The 20,661-nt window shown below is 53.1% G+C and overlaps 8 protein-coding genes across 8 annotated transcripts; 5 read left to right on the top strand and 3 right to left on the bottom strand.

The window, feature by feature from the left end:
* Positions 1-103: 103 nt before the first annotated feature.
* On the bottom strand, positions 104-2,781 carry N7468_006514 (putative regulatory protein Ral2; the record flags this gene model as incomplete). Its single annotated transcript, XM_058475810.1, is given in 4 exon segments — positions 104-472; positions 514-2,161; positions 2,203-2,467; positions 2,478-2,781. The coding sequence occupies 4 exon segments, from the start codon at positions 2,779-2,781 to the stop codon at positions 104-106; spliced, it is 2,586 nt and encodes an 861-aa protein (XP_058328700.1).
* A 796-nt stretch (positions 2,782-3,577) lies between these two features.
* N7468_006513 (peroxiredoxin) lies at positions 3,578-4,305 on the bottom strand (the record flags this gene model as incomplete). The annotated part of the gene is made up of 2 exons (XM_058475809.1): positions 3,578-4,223; positions 4,286-4,305. The coding sequence occupies 2 exons, from the start codon at positions 4,303-4,305 to the stop codon at positions 3,578-3,580; spliced, it is 666 nt and encodes a 221-aa protein (XP_058328699.1).
* Positions 4,306-6,057: 1,752 nt separating this feature from the next.
* N7468_006512 (EVE domain-containing protein) lies at positions 6,058-7,550 on the top strand (the record flags this gene model as incomplete). Its single annotated transcript, XM_058475808.1, has 6 exons — positions 6,058-6,129; positions 6,235-6,516; positions 6,607-6,958; positions 7,013-7,030; positions 7,090-7,206; positions 7,261-7,550. The coding sequence occupies 6 exons, from the start codon at positions 6,058-6,060 to the stop codon at positions 7,548-7,550; spliced, it is 1,131 nt and encodes a 376-aa protein (XP_058328698.1).
* A 561-nt stretch (positions 7,551-8,111) lies between these two features.
* On the top strand, positions 8,112-9,894 carry N7468_006511 (aldehyde dehydrogenase family protein; the record flags this gene model as incomplete). Its single annotated transcript, XM_058475807.1, has 4 exons — positions 8,112-8,332; positions 8,398-8,597; positions 8,713-9,030; positions 9,095-9,894. The coding sequence occupies 4 exons, from the start codon at positions 8,112-8,114 to the stop codon at positions 9,892-9,894; spliced, it is 1,539 nt and encodes a 512-aa protein (XP_058328697.1).
* Positions 9,895-12,225: 2,331 nt separating this feature from the next.
* N7468_006510 (uncharacterized protein) lies at positions 12,226-13,875 on the top strand (the record flags this gene model as incomplete). The annotated part of the gene is made up of 4 exons (XM_058475806.1): positions 12,226-12,269; positions 12,554-12,715; positions 12,869-13,024; positions 13,410-13,875. The coding sequence occupies 4 exons, from the start codon at positions 12,226-12,228 to the stop codon at positions 13,873-13,875; spliced, it is 828 nt and encodes a 275-aa protein (XP_058328696.1).
* A 420-nt stretch (positions 13,876-14,295) lies between these two features.
* On the bottom strand, positions 14,296-14,517 carry N7468_006509 (uncharacterized protein; the record flags this gene model as incomplete). The annotated part of the gene is made up of 1 exon (XM_058475805.1): positions 14,296-14,517. One exon carries the CDS (start codon positions 14,515-14,517, stop codon positions 14,296-14,298), a length of 222 nt encoding a protein of 73 aa, XP_058328695.1.
* Positions 14,518-16,869: 2,352 nt separating this feature from the next.
* N7468_006508 (uncharacterized protein) lies at positions 16,870-17,058 on the top strand (the record flags this gene model as incomplete). Its single annotated transcript, XM_058475804.1, has 1 exon — positions 16,870-17,058. One exon carries the CDS (start codon positions 16,870-16,872, stop codon positions 17,056-17,058), a length of 189 nt encoding a protein of 62 aa, XP_058328694.1.
* Positions 17,059-18,712: 1,654 nt separating this feature from the next.
* On the top strand, positions 18,713-20,122 carry N7468_006507 (uncharacterized protein; the record flags this gene model as incomplete). The annotated part of the gene is made up of 1 exon (XM_058475803.1): positions 18,713-20,122. One exon carries the CDS (start codon positions 18,713-18,715, stop codon positions 20,120-20,122), a length of 1,410 nt encoding a protein of 469 aa, XP_058328693.1.
* Positions 20,123-20,661: the final 539 nt, after the last annotated feature.

Raw genomic sequence — 20,661 nt, 5'->3', positions numbered from 1 at the left:
AGAAACAAGAGCAAAAAAAAGAGGGCATGGTATCCTGATCAAATCCACAATCCAAAGAAACAAGCATATAAAGCATAACGTATAACAGACATATCACAATATTCTACCCAGTAACTCCCTGCATAATGAAGTGTGGTTCTGAGCCCGAGGACGCAGGAATAGAAGTCGTTCCGCTGCCACCGCTGGGAGGCTTTGCAGAACGCTCGCGCATCCGGCGGCCCTCCATCAGACCACGCAGACCACGCTTTTGCAGCCCAATTACGCTGCTCAGGTCGCCCGTCCAGATCTCGCGCTGGGGTCTGGTATCTGTGTCATGGCGGTGGTGACTGCGCGACGCCGAACGACTGTCAGTATCACTTATGAATTCCGAGTCGGATTGACTGTAGCTGGCGCTAGAAACGGATGTGGCGGTACTGGCGTTGCTGATGGAATCTTCTCTCTCGCGACGGGCGTCACGGTGTTGACGACCTCGCTGATGAGGGAAGTTCGTGTCGATGCGCAGCGATGGGATACCCAAGAGGGGTTTGTCAGGTCGTTTGAGCTGCTAGCAGCTGATGGAGCCATGCCGCCATTTTCGGTGTCGGAGGAGTCCGAGGCCAGCAGCAGGCTCTGGTTCGACTGGCTTCCTTCTGATAGACCGATCGCGGAGCTGCTGCTTCCTGCGTGGGAGCTGTTGAGGGCCTCAAGAGTCCCTCCTAGGCCGGATGTAAATCCAGTGCCGCGGCCACCACCTGCTGCCATCGCAGCGGCGTTGAACACGGCCGCTGCATTGCGCCCATCGAGGACTTGGTGTAGCCGTTCCACCGTCGCTTCAAGCAGTCCATCGATCTGGTACGGGCGTGCAAGTTGTAGGAGGGAACAGAGAATCTGTGGAGTGCAGAGGGAAGAGCCGGGCGGAGGGAGAGCGGATGTATATAGGTATTGGACAAGAACCTGGAGAGTAAGAATGGTGTGCGGAAGGTATAATACGCGCGGACGAGAAGTTGGTGCGAGACCATGGGCAGACGGAGCCTCCAAGTTGTCGAGGAGGGCCTTCGAAGGAGCAGACGGATTCACTAGAGTTGTAGCGTTTGAATAACTGCTGTTCTGGCCGATGGAGGGAGTGATGGTGACGGTCGAGTTTCGACTAGGGTATCCTTGCGCTGGACGCAGAGTGGCCCCATCTGCAACACCGCTTTCTGATGACTCGCGGAGCAGCTGGATAAAATAGGGCCCCCACCGACGGGCAAGGATGCGAGAGTTCACAGGAAGACGCTCTCCGCCCATGGCTTGCAGTTCCATGTCGGAGATCTCATGGAGGGAAAGAGCAAGCTTTCCAAGTTCGTCAGATGTGGCGGACATCGGCCGTCCACCTGTTGTAAGCTGGGAAAGTTTCGCTTGTAATGATGCCGGTACTGATGGGGCGCTGTATGACTTATATCCCGATGTCGAGGCAGTGCGAGTGGGATTGTTGTACAGGCCAAAGGCTTCGAGCTCGACCAGGCAAATATGGGAGAAATTGATTCGGCGATGGTTATAATCGTCGACAAGGCTCCGTTTACGGTGTCCAAGAATAACGAAGGAGTTTCGACGGGGCCAGAGAATGCCTCGGTTCCAGCTTCCGTGACCAAAGACCGACCCGCCGGCATCAATGCGTCCCCAGGTCAATGTCTTGAGATCGAGAGCCCAAAGTGCATATTCTTGTTTTGACGAGGTTAGATAAGTCCCGCTCACAACGAAATGACCATTGATGATGCCTCCGTTCGGGAAGCGGAGTCCAGGTGGGGACGCCTGACTCTGCATTGGGCGTTCAACAAGACGCCCATCCGGTAGACGGACCTGCAATTCCAGCTTGACGTTCAAGAAGTTGTAGTTGGAGTAAATCAGCATGGGGCATCCCGGTTGTTCTGCTGGCTCAATCGGTTCCTGCGTGTCAGCGTCAGGCGCAGCACATCCTATTTCCGACACATCCATGCCAACCAGCGGCGCAACAACGCTACGGTATGCACCGCAGCTCCGTCCCAGAGGGCTTGTATTAGTCCACTTCAGACTCCGCAGGTTGAACACACTGATCTGCTCAATATAATGGTTTGAGCTGTCCTGGCCACCCACAACCACCATCTCCGCCCCGCCAAACCCGTCGATGTCCACACCAAGCGTCCCTGGTGAGGCGTCGCAGACTCTGGATTATGGTGAATAGCCGATAGAGGTGCACTGGGGGACGTGAAAGTAGCGCTGGATGGGATAACCGTGGCACAATGGGCATACCGACCCTGTGGGGACTCATGCGCCGCAACCCGAGTCCAAGTACGCGATGGGACGTCAAATATGTGGATGTCCGACATGACCACCACCTCCGCTTGTGGTTCTGACCCTGGTGTGTTTGGCTCCTTGGGCGTGCCCGGTGCTGGCGACATACCACCATACGCTACCAACTTATTATCGCCGAGGGCACACACGCTGTGGAAGTAGCGCGGCGGCGGGATGTCTCCGCTGACCTCGACCTTGGTCCAATGTCTCCTGAATCAGATCAAGTTCGTATATATCTGAAGTCAACTTGGGACGGGTGCGCGAGAGCACTCTGCCTCCGAAGACGTATAATTTGTCGCCCAAGATGGTTGTGGTTGCCCCCACAAGGGGATGCGGCTCCTTGCCGGTGGTTCGCCGCACATTGCATACCAATCCAGAGAGGTTTATGGGCCCGGAGGCGGGGTTCTGATTGAAGGACGGGGATACACCTGGTGCGGAGGATTCGTGGACGTCCAGGTATCCTCCCAGACTTGACTGGCTTCGGGACATCATTGTGAGGGTTCGTTGCAACGGCAGACTCGTCGACAATGGGCTCTCGTTGTCCAAGGCCGATCTGGGATTTGCCGCTATTCTCAGGTAGACTGAGCCGTGTCGTACATAAGAAGCCCCCTTCCCAAGTGAGGGTGCAACCGTTCAAAAGCCGCGAGAGATTATGTCCTGGAAATATTGTGTGGGGCGCTGGAGTTCGTAATATAGGGGGGGTCCTGGGTTCCAAGGTTGGGGGCCGGAGGGATTTCCCCGCGAGGAAGGGGTTCTGCTGGGGTTTGAGGAATCAGGCGAACGAGTTTCTTGGACTGGTTCTTCCAAGTGGAGGACGTGTCAGACGGTGGACGTTGTGATCGTCACTCGACAAGGCGGTCTCTGCGGTTTTCCCGCAGTTCTTTTTGGGGGCGACCGTGGGCGGGCCCCCTCTATACTGCATACGAAGTATAAGGTGCTGTGCAGGCAGGTCGGAACAGCCATATAGTGTCGCGCCAGTTCATACTTTGTATCTGCTACTATCCTATTGATGCTCTGAATCCTACTTGTCCATATTGGTGACATCTGACAATTCGATCTTACGTTACCCCTCGGATCGGCAATTGTACCGCAAATCTCCATGGCATGAGGCTTACACAACGTACGACATGAAAAACTGACCTACAGTATAAAATAAGGGAAGCTGGCCATCGAGTCATGTCATATTGGTATCAAGTAAGCTATATCTTGACAAAACTGCTAATTAATTGGGTTCCTTCTTTTCTTTTTACTTGGAATCTTTTCGCGTCACGTCATAAATTCCCACTCTTTACTGGGGAACCTTAGTGAATCGCAGGTAGGGCTTAGCCTCGCGAATCTCACCAAACTTGGCCTTGGCGTCGGCAGTAGAAACGGTGGGAGGAACGACAACGTCGTCACCGGGGAGCCAGTTGATGGGGGTGGTCAGACCGTGCTTGTCGGTGGTCTGGAGAGCGTCAATGACGCGCAGGACCTCGGCGGTGTTACGGCCGGTGGAAGCAGGGTAGGTCATGATGAGGCGGATCTTCTTGGCGGGGTCGATAATGAAGACGGAGCGGATGGTCAGAGCCAGACCCTTCTGGTCGACGTTGGTGGTGTCCTGGTAGTCAACCATGTCGTACAGGTAGGCGACCTTGCGCTCAGGGTCGGAGATGATTGGGAATTTGAGATTGGAGCCAGTGACCTCATCAATATCCTTGATCCAGCGGTGGTGGGAGTCGACATTGTTGGCACTCAGACCAATGAGCTGGACACCACGCTGGGTGAACTCGGGCTCGAGCTTGGCGAAAGCACCGAGCTCGGTGGTGCAGATGGGAGTGAAGTCATCGGGGTGGGAGAAAAGGATGGTCCACTTTCCACCGAGGAAGGTGTGGAAGTTGATAGGACCGTTGGACGTCTCGGAGTCGAAGTCAGGGGCAATGGAGCCCAAACGGAGGCTATACAAATACTTGGTTAGCTCATTATGGGATACAGATGTACCTGAAGACAGGGGACTTACGGAGCAGCACGGTCAGCCATTGTGAATTGATGGGGGATAACGGAAGATTATCGATGGAGTGAAGAGAAGAGAAAACTTGAGGGGAAACACCAAGGTTCAAATACCCAGAGCTGCCCCTCCTGGTTGCGATGGTCCTCGTTCTATGACCAGACGATCGCCTTACCTCATCCGGCCATACCTAGCACGCAATTTCATACCGCCCCGGGCAGAACGCCCTCATTGGCTGTTTAACAAGGTGGGCTGTTTAGTGTACCTGATGCCATAGGGGACTTGGCTACAGAATACGGAAACTGCGCGAAACAATTCATGACCAAGCACGCCAGCGGCCTTAGCGTGGGTTTTCTTTTGAGTTCGTGGGATCCCCTCCTCCGCTCCCGCGGGGAAGGACATCTATATCTGTATACCCGCTACAACACGCATCTCCCCCCAGACCGTCATCGCTTTTTTAAATCATCAAATGGTCGCTCCGCATGGCCACTCAAGCGGTAGCTTTTCTCACCCGAAATTATCGGCCGAGCAGCTCATGTCAAAAGATAAGTCGGCCGACAATCCTCCACCACGGAGCCAATAGCGGCTCGACTAGATGGCGCAATTCGACAGGCGCTCGTACTCAGAGTTCGTTCCCAAGGCAGTGGGCATTGGCTGTGTAGAGTAGTACAAGTTGAGCGTTCGCAATAGAAATACTGGAGTATATCTAAACCAATGAAATAGGGCCAAATTCTCGCCTTTGGAAAAGTCGATGGTGCATTCGCAGCAGGGGGTCCACAGGTGGGGCAAGATCGAGACGCTTCGTACGGCTGTCCGATATCGCTTGTCGGCTATTCCTGCTGTCACACTCTAGATCTTCGAACTTGTTATAGATCTGGGTGACTGTGGTGCAGTAATAGTTTAGAAGTCAATGATCGGAGGCTTACGGAGAAGATATACAAGGAAAATTCTCATGATCTTCCGAGATCTACACCCCGGAAGATCAATTGAATAAACCGTCATGGTGGTGCGAAACCGTCGTTGGCGCCTCTTGACCCACAGGGTACTCTAGGAGGGGAATCGACCCGGAGGCACCCTCACTATTGGATCCTGCCTCAGCGCTGCAAGTTCTGATACGCAGAGCCAGATAACCTTAATTTGATAAATTAGGAGAATCTTGCATCGAATTTGGCCAGCCTTGAACTTTTGGGTCATTCATGTGGATAAACTACGTATAAGTCGTTCCTCAGAACATTAATTTGACTGTCCAGGTATATTTACAAGAGGTACGCGTGCTATTCAGGTCCGGCGTTCTATTCCAGCCCGAACTTCAGATGTCGACCCTGTCCGAGTCTCAGGCTGTCTGTACTGGCATTATCGTGCAGACAAGGGATTCTCTGGCAGGAAGGGCTATGCGTCCAGAGGAATACCAGAGAACATACCAGAATCTCAATTCGCTCTTCTCACCTGTTAGCAGATGACACAATTGGTCTTCAAAGACTGAAAGACGATATTTCTCTACCCATTAGCCTCCAGATCCCGAAGATCCCTGTCGATCAGGCCTGGATCACGTGAAACAAGACCCACCGTCGCGTCCCAGTTGAGATCAAACACTAAGCTTTCCCCAAACGCATTGGCAGTCTTCTCCATTAAGGACTCCTTGCACGTAGTCCATTCGCCGTGCTTTGCTATCGCCTTCAATTTGATCTGAAGTTTCTCTCCAACTTCGATTTCGTTTTACCCCTATTTGTCCTACATCACCTGAGTTTCATACGCACAAGCGCAAGTCCATCAGCGCAGCAGCGATGTCAGAGACAAGTGACCCAACGCCGAAGGACGGCGACGCTTCGGCGAACAAGGAGGAAGGAGCTTCTGAGGTAACTCGATACCATGTTCATTTGTTTCCTGATGATACAACGGCACAAGCCATCCGGATTCGCGACGCACTTCAAAGCACGCGTGATGTTAACCATTGACTCTAGCTCGCGACTCCCAAGACGGGCGATAAGCGCAAGCGCGGTCGGCCACGCAAGGACCCCGCGGACGTGACCCCCAAGTCCGATGGTCCCAAGCGAGCCCGTGGGCGCCCTCGCAAGGTCGTCTCGGAGGCTGACGCTGCCGAAGCTGCGAAGAAAGCCGCCGCTTCATCTGGCGAGAAGAAAGGACGTGGACGTCCCCGCAAGGAGCCTGGTACGACTTTGAGCCTTTCCCTTTCTATTGATGCTTTCCGACCAATTTCCAAGACCTTGTCTTTCTCTTTCTCTGTCTCTGTGTTGCTCCTTACTGAACTCAGTCTTGGCGGATGGTCGTAGATGAAGCCAGTCAGAAGACAAATTGCTAATACTGCTATATAGGCGCCGCGACACCCAAGCCCAAACCAACTGCTGCTACTCCGAAAAAAGGATGGCCGTGGCCGGCCACGCAAAAGCCTCCCTTCCAATGGCAACACCCCTGCTTCATCTAAAACCACACCCCCTAAGAAGAAAGATGGCCGAGGTCGTCCCCGCAAGAGCCTGCCTGCCAATGGCGATGATCCCCTCGTGGAAGAACAGACAGAGGTGCCCGCTTTCACTGTGCCCAAGGAGGATACTGGCCGTTCGTACTGGCTGATGAAGGCCGAGCCCGAGTCACGCATGGAGAAAGGCGTCGATGTCAAGTTCTCGATCGATGACTTGGCTGCTGCAAAAGAACCCGAGCCTTGGGATGGTATGAACAAAACTCATCTATATCAAGCAAGGTCTTGACTAACCAATGACACAGGAGTACGCAACCCAGTTGGTATGGATTTGGTGGACGAAGTATCTTGACGCTATTCATTGAAACTAATGTTATGATAGCGCGAAACCTCATGCGCGAGATGAGGAAGGGAGACCTTGCATTTTTCTACCACTCTAACTGCAAGTCTCCTGGCATTGTGGGAGCTATGGAAATCGTGAAAGAGCACTCTGCTGACGGTTCGCATTCCCCTAAACCGAGCTATTCTAAAACCCTCGCTAATTCCCCTGTAGAGTCTGCTTTCGATCCTAAGCATCCTTACTACGATCCCAAGTCGAACGCGGATAACCCCAAGTGGGTCGTCGTTCATGTTGAATTTCGTCGAAAGTTCAACAAGCCAGTCACCCTGACCGAACTCAAGGACCATGCTGAAGCTGGGAAGCCACTTGAGAACCTCCAAACCCTCAAGCAGTCTCGCCTTAGTGTCTCCTCCGTGACCCCCGCCCAGTGGCGCTACATTCTCGAGGTGGCAGGCGAAGAGCCATTTCCAGCCCCAACCAAGGACGAAAGCAGCTCCGAGTAAATGTTTACCAATCTTCCTTTACAATTGATGCCGGATTGCAAGGCGCGGGGTCTCATTTGTACAGTTTTCTAATATCACATAAGCTTTCACGGCGTTTTTCGGCGGGCCGCAGGCACAGCAAAAACAATAGGATATTCAAAAAGATCTTTTGATTCTGGCATATATCGCATCTGCCGTTGTTTTTCAGACTCCCGTAAATCCGCATCGAGTAGTCACGCAAAGTACAAATCTCCTTTCAAGGAATATTCCTTCTTAGCAGTTCGCGATCCGCTTATCGATCCCGACGTTGGTTCTCGCGATCCCTTACGGGGGCCGTACGGAGAGAATCTTATAAATTGCGGGGAGTCTCTGGCTAACCTCGGGAGTAGATTAGGCCGGCTCGTCAGCTCTGGGCCAACCAAAACGGCTCCGCTTGAGCCTAATCGACCCAGCTCTCCAGCGGTTGCCCACGAAGAGTAATTCGATCCGACGGGTGGGCCTCCCGTTATCCTTATCGCGGGCGGGGAGCTTTCGTGGCGGTTTTTTCTTAAGACGTCGCCTTCCCCTCCTCGACGCGCGCGTATGTTCGGCTGCACTTTCACTCTTCGGCCTTTGCGCTGTATATCACTCTCCACTCTGCGCTTGCCATCTCGTTCTTTTCATAGATCTGCTATCATGTCCGACCTTTCTGTGCAATTGACTGCGCCGAACGGCCGCTCCTATACCCAGCCAATCGGGCTGTTCATCAACAATGAGTTTGTGCCATCCAAGTCCGGCGAGAAGATCACCTCAGTGAACCCGGCGTAAGTTCGATATGCCCGGATTGCAGCTTTGCTGCTTCAAGCAGGTTCACTGATGCTCTCTATAGAAACGAGGCCGAGATCGCCTCCGTATACGCCGCTGGCGAGGAGGACGTCGATATCGCTGTACGGGCTGCGCGCAAGGCCCTGAGGGATCCCTCATGGAAGCAGCTCCCTGCTACCGACCGTGGGCAGTTGATGATCAAGCTGGCCGATCTCATTGAGCAGCACAAGGAGACTCTCGCCACCATCGAGACCTGGGACAACGGTAAGCGTATCTCATACATGCTGGCAAAAGACATGGAGAAAACAGAAAAAAGAAAAAAAGAAAAAGAAAAAGAAAAAACAAATCTGGAAAACACGACACTGATACACTCCAACAGGCAAACCTTACTCTGTTTCACTGAATGATGACTTGGGCGAGGTCACCGGCACCCTCCGCTACTACGCCGGCTGGGCCGATAAGTCATTTGGCCAGACCATCAGCACCACCCCTGCCAAATTCGCGTATACGCTGCGCCAGCCCATCGGTGTGGTTGGACAGATTATCCCCTGGAACTTCCCCTTGGCCATGGCAGCCTGGAAGCTGGGTCCCGCTCTCGCCTGTGGCAACACCATCGTCATGAAGGCCGCCGAGCAGACCCCGCTGAGCATCCTGTACCTCGCCTCACTGATCAAAGAAGCCGGGTTCCCCCCCGGGCGTGATCAACATCATCAACGGCCACGGCCGCGTCGCGGGCGCCGCACTCGTCCAGCACCCGGAAGTTGACAAGGTTGCCTTCACCGGGTCGACGCTGACAGGCCGCGAGATCATGAAGATGGCAGCTGGCTCGCTGAAGAACATCACGCTCGAAACGGGCGGCAAGTCGCCGCTGCTAGTGTTTGAGGATGCAGACCTCGAGCAAGCGGCCAAGTGGGCCCATATCGGAATCATGTACAACCAGGGCCAGGTGTGTACCTCCACATCACGGATCTTGGTGCATGACTCCGTGTACGACAAGTTCGTTGAGCTGTTCAAGGAGGTCGTGGCTACCACCAGTAAGGTCGGAGATCCTTTTGCCGATGATACCTTCCAGGGTCCACAGGTCACCAAAGCTCAATACGAGCGGGTGCTGTCATACATCGAGGCTGGAAAGTCTGAGGGCGCGACTCTGGCTGCCGGTGGCGAGCCACACAAGAATGTGGGTGACGGCAAGGGCTTCTTTATTGCGCCTACCATCTTCACCAATGTCAAAGATCACATGCGGATCTATCGTGAGGAGGTCTTCGGACCATTCGTCGTTATCTCAAGCTTTACTGCTGAGGATGAGGCAGTCACTCGGGCTAACGATACCACCTACGGGCTGGGAGCGGCTCTCTTCACTCGTGACATCGAGCGTGCGCACCGGGTGGCCTCGGAGATCGAGGCTGGTATGGTCTGGATTAACAGCAGCAATGACAGCGACTTCCGTGTTCCTTTTGGCGGTGTCAAGCAGAGTGGTATTGGCCGCGAGCTGGGCGAGGCGGGTCTGGAGGCCTACTCTCAGATCAAGGCTGTGCACGTGAACATGGGCACCAAGCTGTAGATGACTAGAGGATCATTGGATCTTCGTAACTAAATGACATATTTATGATGACTAGCAAATATGACAATGCCTATTGAGGCGATGAGGCTCCATGGTATGCACGTCAGTCATTTCTCCCAACGAGTAACTTATTCTCCGAATTTGACTACACGCCTAGTCTACCGTTGGGCCTACCGTCCCTTGATAACTGTGTCCACTGCATATCTCTGATAACTGACAAATCTCTGCAACTTCCTTTAGTCATTCATTCCTGATAACATGTTCAACGGTACAAAAGATAAGGCTACCCATCCAGCCTCGATCTTACCTACCCCATAACCCTATCTAGAAACCAGATAGCTCCAGATCCCAGTGGAGCAGATAGGCAACAAAAGGTTAATCTGACCAAACACCTCTCTCAGCTCATCGCACAGCCATCCAAACCCCCAAGAACAGAAATCCAGCAACCTACCCGATTCGAATCAACAGACATGTGGCCAACAATCGTTAGTCGCCTACACAACTGACAGCTCCGCCTCACCCAGGCCCCGAAAAAAAAAAACAAAACCAAAAAAGCAACCAAAGTCCACCAAAACAATGCCCCCTTCCCCCCAAATCCACCAGTAAGATAACCCAGCGCCGAAACCGCTCGTCACCACCCGATCTCGCCTCACAGAAAAGAAAGTTCAGATTAGGCCGTGACAAAGAAAAACACGCGCATACAGTCCCCTTCCTTGATGCCCAATCTCGGAAACTACGTCCCCACGTGTCTGGGCGCATATGCGCAGCGAACCTGAACCTACCAGGGGGGAGAGCGGGCTGCTGTTCCCCGAACGCAAATACACCTTTCCCGCACTAGTGCCAGCGCGGCGTGCGAATGGCGCAGGCCGGATTGGATGGCATGCGTCGCGCGGAGCCAAGAGCCAGTCAAAAAGCATGCAGTCCGGTTCCAGCCGGGCTTCCTTATACGGTGGGTTCAGGGCTGCGGCGGTGCAGGGCCGGGCTAGGGCTAGGCTAGGTTAAGTATGTGTACACCGGCGCCTCTGCTCTTTGCGGCTTTGTGGCTGGGAAAGGGTGACTGGGGGGGGTTGCGTCCAGGTGCACATGGGCCCATGGGGACCGCGGACACTAGTAGATTTGTTTACTGGGATTGGGAGACGAGGGAGGAGGGACGCTGGTCTGGGACTGTGGCTGTAGTTGTGGAGGAACGTACTCCGTACATAGGGAATTTCCAACCCCCCCCTTTCCTCCCCCTCTTCTCTCTCTGCTTCTTTTCTTCTTTTTTAAGCAAGGATTCAAGATGCATGCGAGTGTGTCGGGGTTACTGGAGGTATAAAGTCAAAGAGGTGACGAGGTGCATTGGACTGTTTTACATATGTGCTTGCGAAAGCCCGGGGGGGATGTGATTGGGTGGATGCAAGAACAAGATTTCGGAGGGGGGCAGAGAGGGGGGCATTGCGTGCCGTTGATTTTGGGATTTGGGTTCGGTAGCTCCCTTTTGCGTATTTTTGTTCTTGTTTCGCTTTATTTCCCTAGGGGTTCCCGTTTTCTCGGTGTGCAAGGAGAAGTGTGATTGGATTGGAGGGGGGAAGTACTTGCTTTTTTGGCTTCTCTGAGGCATGACATCGCCCCTGGGGCATCTCCACACTCCATACTTTCTTGGTGCGATGTGATAATGGTGGTGCCCGCCCAGATTACAATGTTATCAACCAGTGTCGTTCACTATAGAGAAAGAAGTGCGGCATTTCCCGCTGTCGAGGTAAAAACCCCCCTCGTGCCAAAGTCTAAGACTCGCAGCGTGCCCAATAATTGGACGAATCAGGCACGAAATTAGGTGGGTGGCTTAGCGCTCCCAACGCATACCTGCATCAATCTCTTGCATGCAGGCCTGGTCATGTGAATCCACTTGTACAGGTTGGGAAAGGTAGAGTCCTTGCCTGGACTAGTTCCAAGTCCTTCGACAAAAGTACCGGGTATCTCGAACGGGCCAATTTCAAGGGAATCTGCAGATGCGCGGGATCCATTCCGAAGCTGTGCCCGTATCCCGTTCCTTTTTAGGTCCTTGTGTGACGGGTTTGGGCGATTCTAGATCTCCACCCGGCCTTTTTTTCCTGATTGTGGGGGCGGGGCCAGGGAAAAAAAAAAGGTCAAGGGAAGTTCGGACGGTTCCCGCGATCGGCGCTGCCACGAGAGGATTTCCCTGATCCCACAAGGCCCATCAGGGTAGCTGACTTGCACTGCTTGGCCCCCCACTTGATCTTCCCGTGAAATCTGTGGTCCTCGATTTTTCCTCCTGCCCTTCTGTCCCAAATAGCGGTGTCCACCCTCGTTTCGACTTTCATCTGGATCGACATGTCTCAAATCCAAAGGTGGACGGTTAGCGAGGTGAGCATCAGGTTTTCCTATTCGTCCGTGGGTTCTCTTTCCGCAACGACAGGGATCAGGTTCCTGGGAGGGGAGCTTGGTTTTTCTGATTGGTCTGTTCTTTCAGTCGGTCAAGAAATGATGAATTGTTTGGTCCCAATCCAGCAAAGAGCATCGCCGGAAAATGAAATCCTCCAGGGGTTCCAAAAGTCAAAAAATGCCAACAAGCCAAAGGCAAATTCCCAATATTCGAGCCAATCACAGATCCCGATGGATTTCTTTCCCATATGCTAATTTTTCATTTGCCAATGGCTAGCCCTATATCGACGTCCGGGGGCACTCTACTCGAGGGTCCCTATCACGACGTGGCCAACAACGAGTTCCGCTTTGTGGATATCTGGGAGCATAAGCTGTATCGTGTGGATTTGACCCGGGGCCCCGAGTCTCTATCCGTGGTTGACACCGGCACGGCTATTGGGTTAGTACAACGTCCTGGTTTAGAAATGCTCTCTGTGGGGTTTGCCTCTTTATCCCAAATGTCCCAAGGGTTCTTTTCTGCGCTGTTTACCTGAGCACCCGAAAAAAGAAAGAAGTCACCGCTAACCTCGACTACACTATTGTCGGCTTCAAGTGTCACCGCCAATATCGGCAATGCAAGTGAATCCAATGCAGATCAACTAGTAGTTGCTGCCAAAAAAGGATTCGCCCGGCTGGACCGTATCACCGGAAACCTATCCTATATCCGCGAAGCTTGGGGCGAAGAAGACGGGCCCGGAAAAGTGGACTTGTAAGTGGTGACCCGCTAATCCTCCCCTAGATCCCCATGAGGGATGGTTTGATTCGGGGAAGAATTCCGTCTTCTCAGGGAAAATGTGGAAAACGAAAGTGAAAAAAAAAAAGCCAAAAAGCCAAAACGGGAGCAAAAGAAGAAAAAAAAAAGACACAAAGAGATAGAGAAAAATAAAAGGAGATGAAGGAGGGGGGAGAAACGCCCTGAACACCAACGAATCATTGCACACCGACTAACGTTGCCCCCACCGACCACCAGAATGCGTTTCAATGACGGCGCTGTCGACAGCGCCGGCCGCTTCTGGGCCGGCGCCATGAACGACCCCAAGATCAAGTCCCCGGAAGCCGAAGGCGTGCTCTTCCGCCTGAGACTCTGATCTCAGTCTACACCGGATGCTAGCGCCGGTGACCATCCCCAATGGAATCGGCTGGAACGCCGCGGATGACACGATGTACGTTACAGACTCGCCGACAGGCAAGATCTTCGCATTCGACTACGAGCCCGTGACGGGCAGTCTCGGGACTCGGCGCGTGTTCTTTGATCTGGGCGAGCCGCTGGAGCCGGATGGATTTGCCATCGACGTTGAAGGCTGCATCTGGAGCGCTATCTATGGCGGCGGGAGGGTTATCCGGATCTCCGCCACTGGGGCCCTCATCGGCCAGATCGATCTGCCTACGCGAAACCCAACCTGTCCCACCTTCGTGGGCGAGGAGCTCTGGATCACCTCGGCCAAGGATGATAGGGACGACGCCGTGCTGCCGCAGTCAGTGCGGTATGGGGGCTGTGTCTTTCGTGTGAACGTGGGTGTTCGGGGGCAGGCGAAGAATGAGTTTCGGCTTCAGCAGTAGTTTTCCACTAGGTGTGGACTTGGGCCTTGGCTTTTTTCAGGTTCACGTTGTTGGGCGACAAAAGTACCTCGCTTTTGGGTCCTATGCATCTCTAGCGCAGCTAACGGGGCCCGTATTATTGGCGAAGAAATCGCGAGATCGACACTTGGGGTTTTTTTTGTGCATAAGTTGCTGTAGAGATTAGCGGGATCGACATGTCCTGACCTTAGTCTGTCAACGACGTGAATAATTTATAGGGGACCCAAGCCTACTGTACAGTCGATCATTAGGGGAAGGTCGACTGCTCCAGCGGTGGCGGCTACGGCTATTAATAAAGTTTTCTGCGGGCATGGATGTGCAGATATTATACTTCACATGTGGCTAAAATGATCGACTGCGCATCTCGCACGCCATCTCATGAGTAAAGCTCTTAAAGCCTTTTTAGCCTTTGCAGCGCTGTCCAAATCCGCGAAGGCTGGTCGTGGACACATCATGGTGGAGACGTCGATCACGAAACACGGGCGGGAGGGGGAAGAATGACGGACCGCTGTCAATCTCATGGCCTCGAAACTTGACACTGCACGCGGTAAGGAGGGGCGCTCCGGTTGATAGATAATCTGGATAGAGGCGGTATGGGCTGCTTAGGCCGAAGGGCCCGTCCATCTTGTCTGCAGGCAATTAATGTGTAACCACCCGGCGGTCAGTGTCGAAATAGCACATATCAATTATCTCCCTGGAAAATCGAGACCATGACCCGCCTTGCTTACAAATTCCAAGATTGTTCCAAGTTTCCACGATTCTAAATTTACCCATGCTTCCTATTGTCTTATGCATGAGTTGGTGCCATTGCCTGGGCAAGGCAGGCAATCAGCGCCATGTGAAGCGGGTCTGCCGTGCAGGGCGGAATGCAGGCACGGAGGATTGGGTGATGAGCCTAGACGTCGGTGTGGCAGGCTACGTAAAGTAGACGTGGCGAGTCCCGACCGTCTGGGTGGGGTGGGCTCGAAAAAGCAAATAGACGCATCTCAGATAGGAACACGGAAGGACCCAGGTGGAGTGAAGATTACTGCAAGGCTAATTGCCAACCGGTCTGGGATCGGGTGCGGTCATATTATCATCCGTCATCTGTCATCCGACTAACGAGCACTTCTTCTGTTCTTGGGGCCTGTTCAGGGTGCCTTGGACTCAACAGAAACAAACCAAAGAACGTCAAGGCCGACATATCCGATCCTATAAATCGAGTTCAAGAACTTCCGCCCGTTGTACATCCGCGTACCAGTAACTTGGGACTGCACTACCCATACCCGCAATCCCTGCCAGCCCCTGGACCCACGGGGCCCATGACACGCATGGGGTGTTCGGTCCCGACATGCCGGGAATACGCATTGGTGGGATATCTACCTTATTGTCTAGCCTCTTGGCTTCGAATGAAAAAAGTTCCATCCAGGCTTCTTCAATTTGCAATGCTACCAATTCCGGCTCCCGAGGAGCGTTGGATGTATCAGACCGCTCAAAGCTTTTTCCGCGCTGGGAGTGGTGATTCGCTGCCTTGAAGGCGGCAAACTGATGCAAGCCTCCGAGCGGGAAAGGAAAAAGGAAGTGAAACATCGAGCCCTGATCACAAATAGCAAGTGATAGCAACTGCGCCGGCTCCAATCCACCTGGGCATACTCGTACTCGTACCTTTTCCTGCTTTTAGCTCAAGGGGTCAAACAGGAGAGACTTCCAGGGCTAGAGTGCTCGACCTTTATAATCACCGACTTTATTCCCGATCTCTGAAGGGTCGGGAGTAGTTCTTTTAGGCACTAGGTTCGTGTGCGGAGCCGTCGAGCATAAGCTGTCAAGATCCTCGGCCCCAATCACAACGTTAGTTCTTGCGGCAGGAAGCTGTCGCGGCGATCTTACCCCGTCGCGGCTTAGTAGCAAAGACCTCGTGAGGATCGGCTCAGTACCCTCATTTCCCAAGCTACGGGGCTTAGCGCAGCAGCTACTGCAAGTGAGAAAGTAGGTGAGCGTGCGTATCTCAGCTCAGCCCACTTATCGTGATCCCCCCATTATCTCAGTGGAAGGATCAGGGGCAGAGGCTCCACTTTGCGGAGGAAAAGGAAGCTGGATCTTCAAGCGTTGAGTCACGCGGTTGTTATTCGTGCGCCGAAGGAGGTTGGCCGCACCCCACCCATCTCCACTGCGTTCCCTCTTCCCCGGGAGGTGAGGCTTGTACGGAGTTCCGGAGTACAAATTCCAGACTCCCAGGGTCCCACAAATCCCCCTTCCCGGTGATAGATCACCTACAGCCAAGCCCGTTTTCGCGGGTTGGCGATTTACCTGAGCTTGGTTCGCACAAGGACAATGGCCTCGGGCAAGTGGATAAGTACGAAGTTATGTTGTTTGTGTCCTCGGCGCATCTCGGTCCAGGACCGTCCATGCTTCTGCAGATCAGAGAACCGTCTGGCGTGTATTGATGTCAGCGTCGGGCACCCCTGTCAATTATTAACCCAATGACGTATCTGAGAGGGAATTTGCTCGAAGATGTTTCTAAATTGAAATGACGCGGAAAATTCCTTCGAATGACGGGGGTCCGGTTCCCTCGGTCCTCGATTATTCGTTTGCTTTTTCGAATGGCTGATCTTGCGCCCCCTTTTCCCCTCTTCCAACGTCGCGTCTTGCTTAGGAACCCAAAAGTTTCACTGGGGAGTAGAAGTAGAAAGGATAATCGCCAACCACAACCCTCTTCTCCAACCTATCTACTCCAGCTAGTGCACGTCATTCATAAGAGGGACTGAAAAAGAAACAACACGCACATGGGACAGGTATATTGAGAAAATTCTACGGGTCCACTGTCCCCCTTTGCCTAGAGGAAGGACTATTGGCAGCTGCCAGTCCGTTCTGGGCTAGACGGGTCTCCCCGAGGATTGGTGAAGCCAACCTTATTGCTGCCAATAGTGTCCAATGAATCTTTTCTTCGCAACGGCTGGCAAGAAATTGCCTTTTATGGTCGGTGAATGCATGCACAACATGGCTCGGAGTCCAGGAAATCATAACATCAACATGGTGGGAAATGAGGGACGCTCTCATACCGTATTCTTGAAGTCCGGTCACAAGAAAGCCGAGGCCGTTATCCTCCGTACCACGAACATGTTCCTCTCCAGCTGTGCTTGCTCATACTCTAATGGTCCTTCCTGGGACGAGAGCATGTACCCATGAGTCATTGGTTGTCAGAAACCTCCCTTGAGGCTTCATTCTTATCTTTTTATTTTATTTTATTCTATTCTATTTTTTTTTTTTTTTTTTTTTCGCTTTTTTTTCTCAATTGTATCCACTTTTCGGCCCTTGTGGGTTTATGTGCTTGAGTTTACTTCAAACTATTCCGGTGCCAGACCCCCGGAAAATGACAGGACCTGGCTCGGGGACCGTCATTTTTTCCCCGTCGCCACCTCCATAGCCCCAGACCAGACTCGAGCTAGTGTGGATCAGTGGAAATGACTATTCCTCCGTAGTGCGTCATTATTGCGAGGGTGTTCCCCTATATCAGGTCTCCACATGGCATAACCCCGACGCAACCAGCGTCGGGGAACAGCTTCGAGAACAGCACGAGTCAGTCCCGCCAGATCTGTAATCTTGGAAGCCATATCCATGGATGTGGGCTGTCATGTCATGCTGATGGAGCAACTGTGAGCGAACTGCCGGCTCCACGCCACGTTTGATAGAGACCTGTCTTCATTGGATTTCGACAGGCTATCAAACGTCAAATGTGAAAAAGGGGTGGACGGGGGAGCCGCCCAGGCAAAAGCAGGCAACAGAACACCAAAGAGGGCGAAAAGGCGAAGAGTTCTGGAGGACAAATAAGGATCAAAAGAAGGCTCCACCCGTCCCTTTACCATGCTGTCGGTGACGGCACTCGCGCACTTGCAGCTCCCCCCCGCTCCCTCGACGATTGCCGATCCTGAATCCCACGTAGAGGTTTCTTTCCCCCTCGATCCTCTTTCCCCGAGCACGAGATGGACACTAGCCGTGAATCCTGTCTCCACCTGCCTATTCCCAGGCCCAATTCCAAACTCAGGTTAAGGGGGGGGGAAGCAGGGCTTATGAATGGAGCGTAGGGGAGCCACTCCCGGGAGGACATCACTGAAACTTTCTGGAAAATAAAAAGAAAAATGAGAAAAACCCAAAAAAAAATTATCGAACCAGAAAATCGAAAATGCGAAAAATGGGGGGAAAAAAAGAAAAATAAAAAATTACAAATTAAAAAAAATAAAAAAAGGACACCCAAGGTGCAGGGCGATCCTGCCCAACACATCCGGCTACTTGGGTCGGACAGACATAACCTGCGAGCAAATCAAAAATGATGGATCAATGGGGGCCTTCACCGCTGAATCTCAACGGTTCTACTTAATTCTTCCCCCTTTGACTTTTTTTCTTATAGCTTGGACCGCCCAAGATCTTTTCCCCTCCCACTTTATAACTTTAGGGGGCCTCGGACCGCTGCCCATGCACATGTTTCCTACTGGATCCGATTACTTTTTTATCCATTACTTTCTTTTTTCTCCCTCTTATCATATCTATTTGACGCTTACTCTCGACTCTCACCAACCCTAGTCAATTTCCTGGACTTTGTACAATCGGCATCAATCAACTCTGGTCACATTCACCATTTTCCATCGTGGCTACTCTCGGGCTGAGCGCATTGACTGCGCCTTATTCGAGGTCGCTTCACCCTCTGACCTTGTCGCATTATCAAGCAGACCCTCGCTTGGTTGCTGGCTCCCTCTCTCACTCTGTTCGTGAAACCCCCCGAGATTTCGAGAGAGGGGGGAATCGGTCATGCCCTAACACCCCACCTGTTCAGAGAGATCAGTCTATGTCGCAGGAGCCGTTGCACGTAGCTCGATTGTCCGAGGATGCGATCCAAGACCGCACCGTGATAGACAGTGAGCAGGGATCTGCAACGGCTCGTCATTCGTCGCGAAGGCCACCGTTGAGGACTCGTCCGCAGCCGTGGCATCCATATGGCCCTGTAGAACCGCCGATGGAGTCGTCCTCTTCACGGTCGATTGGCGTTCATTCTATTTTGAACCCCCCGGCACAACCAGAGGACCAGGCTGACAGCAGTCGAGAGAAACATAGCGGGCCGGCACCCTCTTCTCCTCGTCCACGCAAAGGTTCTTCTCCAGCACCTCGCGCCATGCATCCTCTCGTACAACAACCGTTGTCTCCCAGGGCTCGTGGTCATTCGATGGTGAACCCAGGCTCACCTTCGGCACGATTTGTCGGTTCTGGAGGGCGAAGTGGACGATCAAGCGTTTCACACTCACCGCTTGTTCCTCATGAGCCTCCTCTGGGGATACGTCAGACGCCGGCCAGCTCGCCGATGTCTCTGGATTCCACACTTCGTCCTATCACTTCATTACCAGGTACCCAGCCACCCGTGTCGGCATCGCTGCACTCAACACCAAGCGTGCAGTCGAGGCAAGCAAGCACTGGTCTTGGACCATTAACAACGCCTGTCTCCCAAGAACCAAGTCCTACGACACCCCATTCTTCATACACTTTCGGCCGTGGCTCTCCCGCCGCGCCGAATGTCTCCATGGCCCCAGCACCACCTGTCTACGCGGTCCCATCCGGCCCATCAGTCCCGTACATGACAATGGAATCCCTCAATCGCGGCATCCCTGCAGCGTCCGGGCCTCGTATGAGCGAGATAACCGCCGTCCCCTCCCGGGGCCAGGGAATTCCTCTCTCCCCCGAAGCCCCAGGCATGATCCCCTGCTTCGTGGACCTGAAATCCGGCTCCTCCAGCCAAGCCGAGAAGCGCAAAGCCAACAGCGATGCCTCGCGCCGGTTCCGCAACCGCAAGCGCAATGAGATGCAGCTGGAAGCCCGCCTAACGGCGCAGCAAGACGAGATCCGCGCTCTGCTCCAGCAGCGTGACCACTACCGCTCCGAACGAGACTTCTTCCGCGAGCAACTGAGCCGCTCTGTCCCCTTGTCCCAATTACCACCCAGGCCGTCTTCGCCGCGAGCTGCACCTTCGACGCTCGTCCTGGGCTCGCCGAGCGATACGCCGTCTGCCCCGGTCTGGTCGGGCTCGGAGATAGCGCGGGGCACGCAGACGCCCGCTACGCCTTCAGCCCAGCGGGGTTTGGAGCCTGCTCGGCCGCAGAGTGGTTGGCCTGGATCATCGCTGAGTCGAGATATCGCACCTTCGGGGCCATCAGTTGCTGGTGGGCCATTGCCTCCGTTTCAAGGGTCTACTTGGTCGCGGCAATAGCGCATACCATGGTGTCGGGTTCATGAAAAAAAAAAGTTTTACTTTTTTTTGAATATCTTTATTTTTTTTTTTTTTTTTTTTTTTTTTCCCTTACGTGTTTTCTCTTTATCTATCATATATATTACCTTCCTTTTACGGTATGGGATCAGCGGTCACTGGCATGGCTGTATGGTGCGGCGACTTTGTGTTTATCGGGTTATTCCAGCGGCGGGCTCTTCTCTTCACAAAAGCGCCTGACCTTCTGGCTGTGTGTATTACTATCTATATTTTTGGTGAATCGGTGGTGGATCTTTTTGGCTTCTGGGTGTCTGTTCTATACCTCTACAACTCTTTCAATCCCTTCCTGGGGTCTCTATGCATCAAAGGTGTTTCAATCCCATTCTCCTTGGCATCACTCCCGTCTCTCTTACACTGTAAGCCTTGGCTTCCCTGGTACCTGACAATCACGTGCAACTCTTCCTTCGACCATGCGCGCGATCCAGATGCCCAAATTGAAAACAGAAAAAAAAGGGGAGGGATGATCAGAATCATCTTGCTAG

This window comes from Penicillium chermesinum (assembly GCF_028974085.1).
Source record: "Penicillium chermesinum strain IBT 19713 chromosome Unknown utg000005l:1.0-4115287.0:1.0-4118363.0, whole genome shotgun sequence".
NCBI classification, from domain to species: Eukaryota; Fungi; Ascomycota; class Eurotiomycetes; order Eurotiales; family Aspergillaceae; genus Penicillium; species Penicillium chermesinum.
This window is presented reverse-complemented; position numbering and strand designations above follow the sequence as displayed.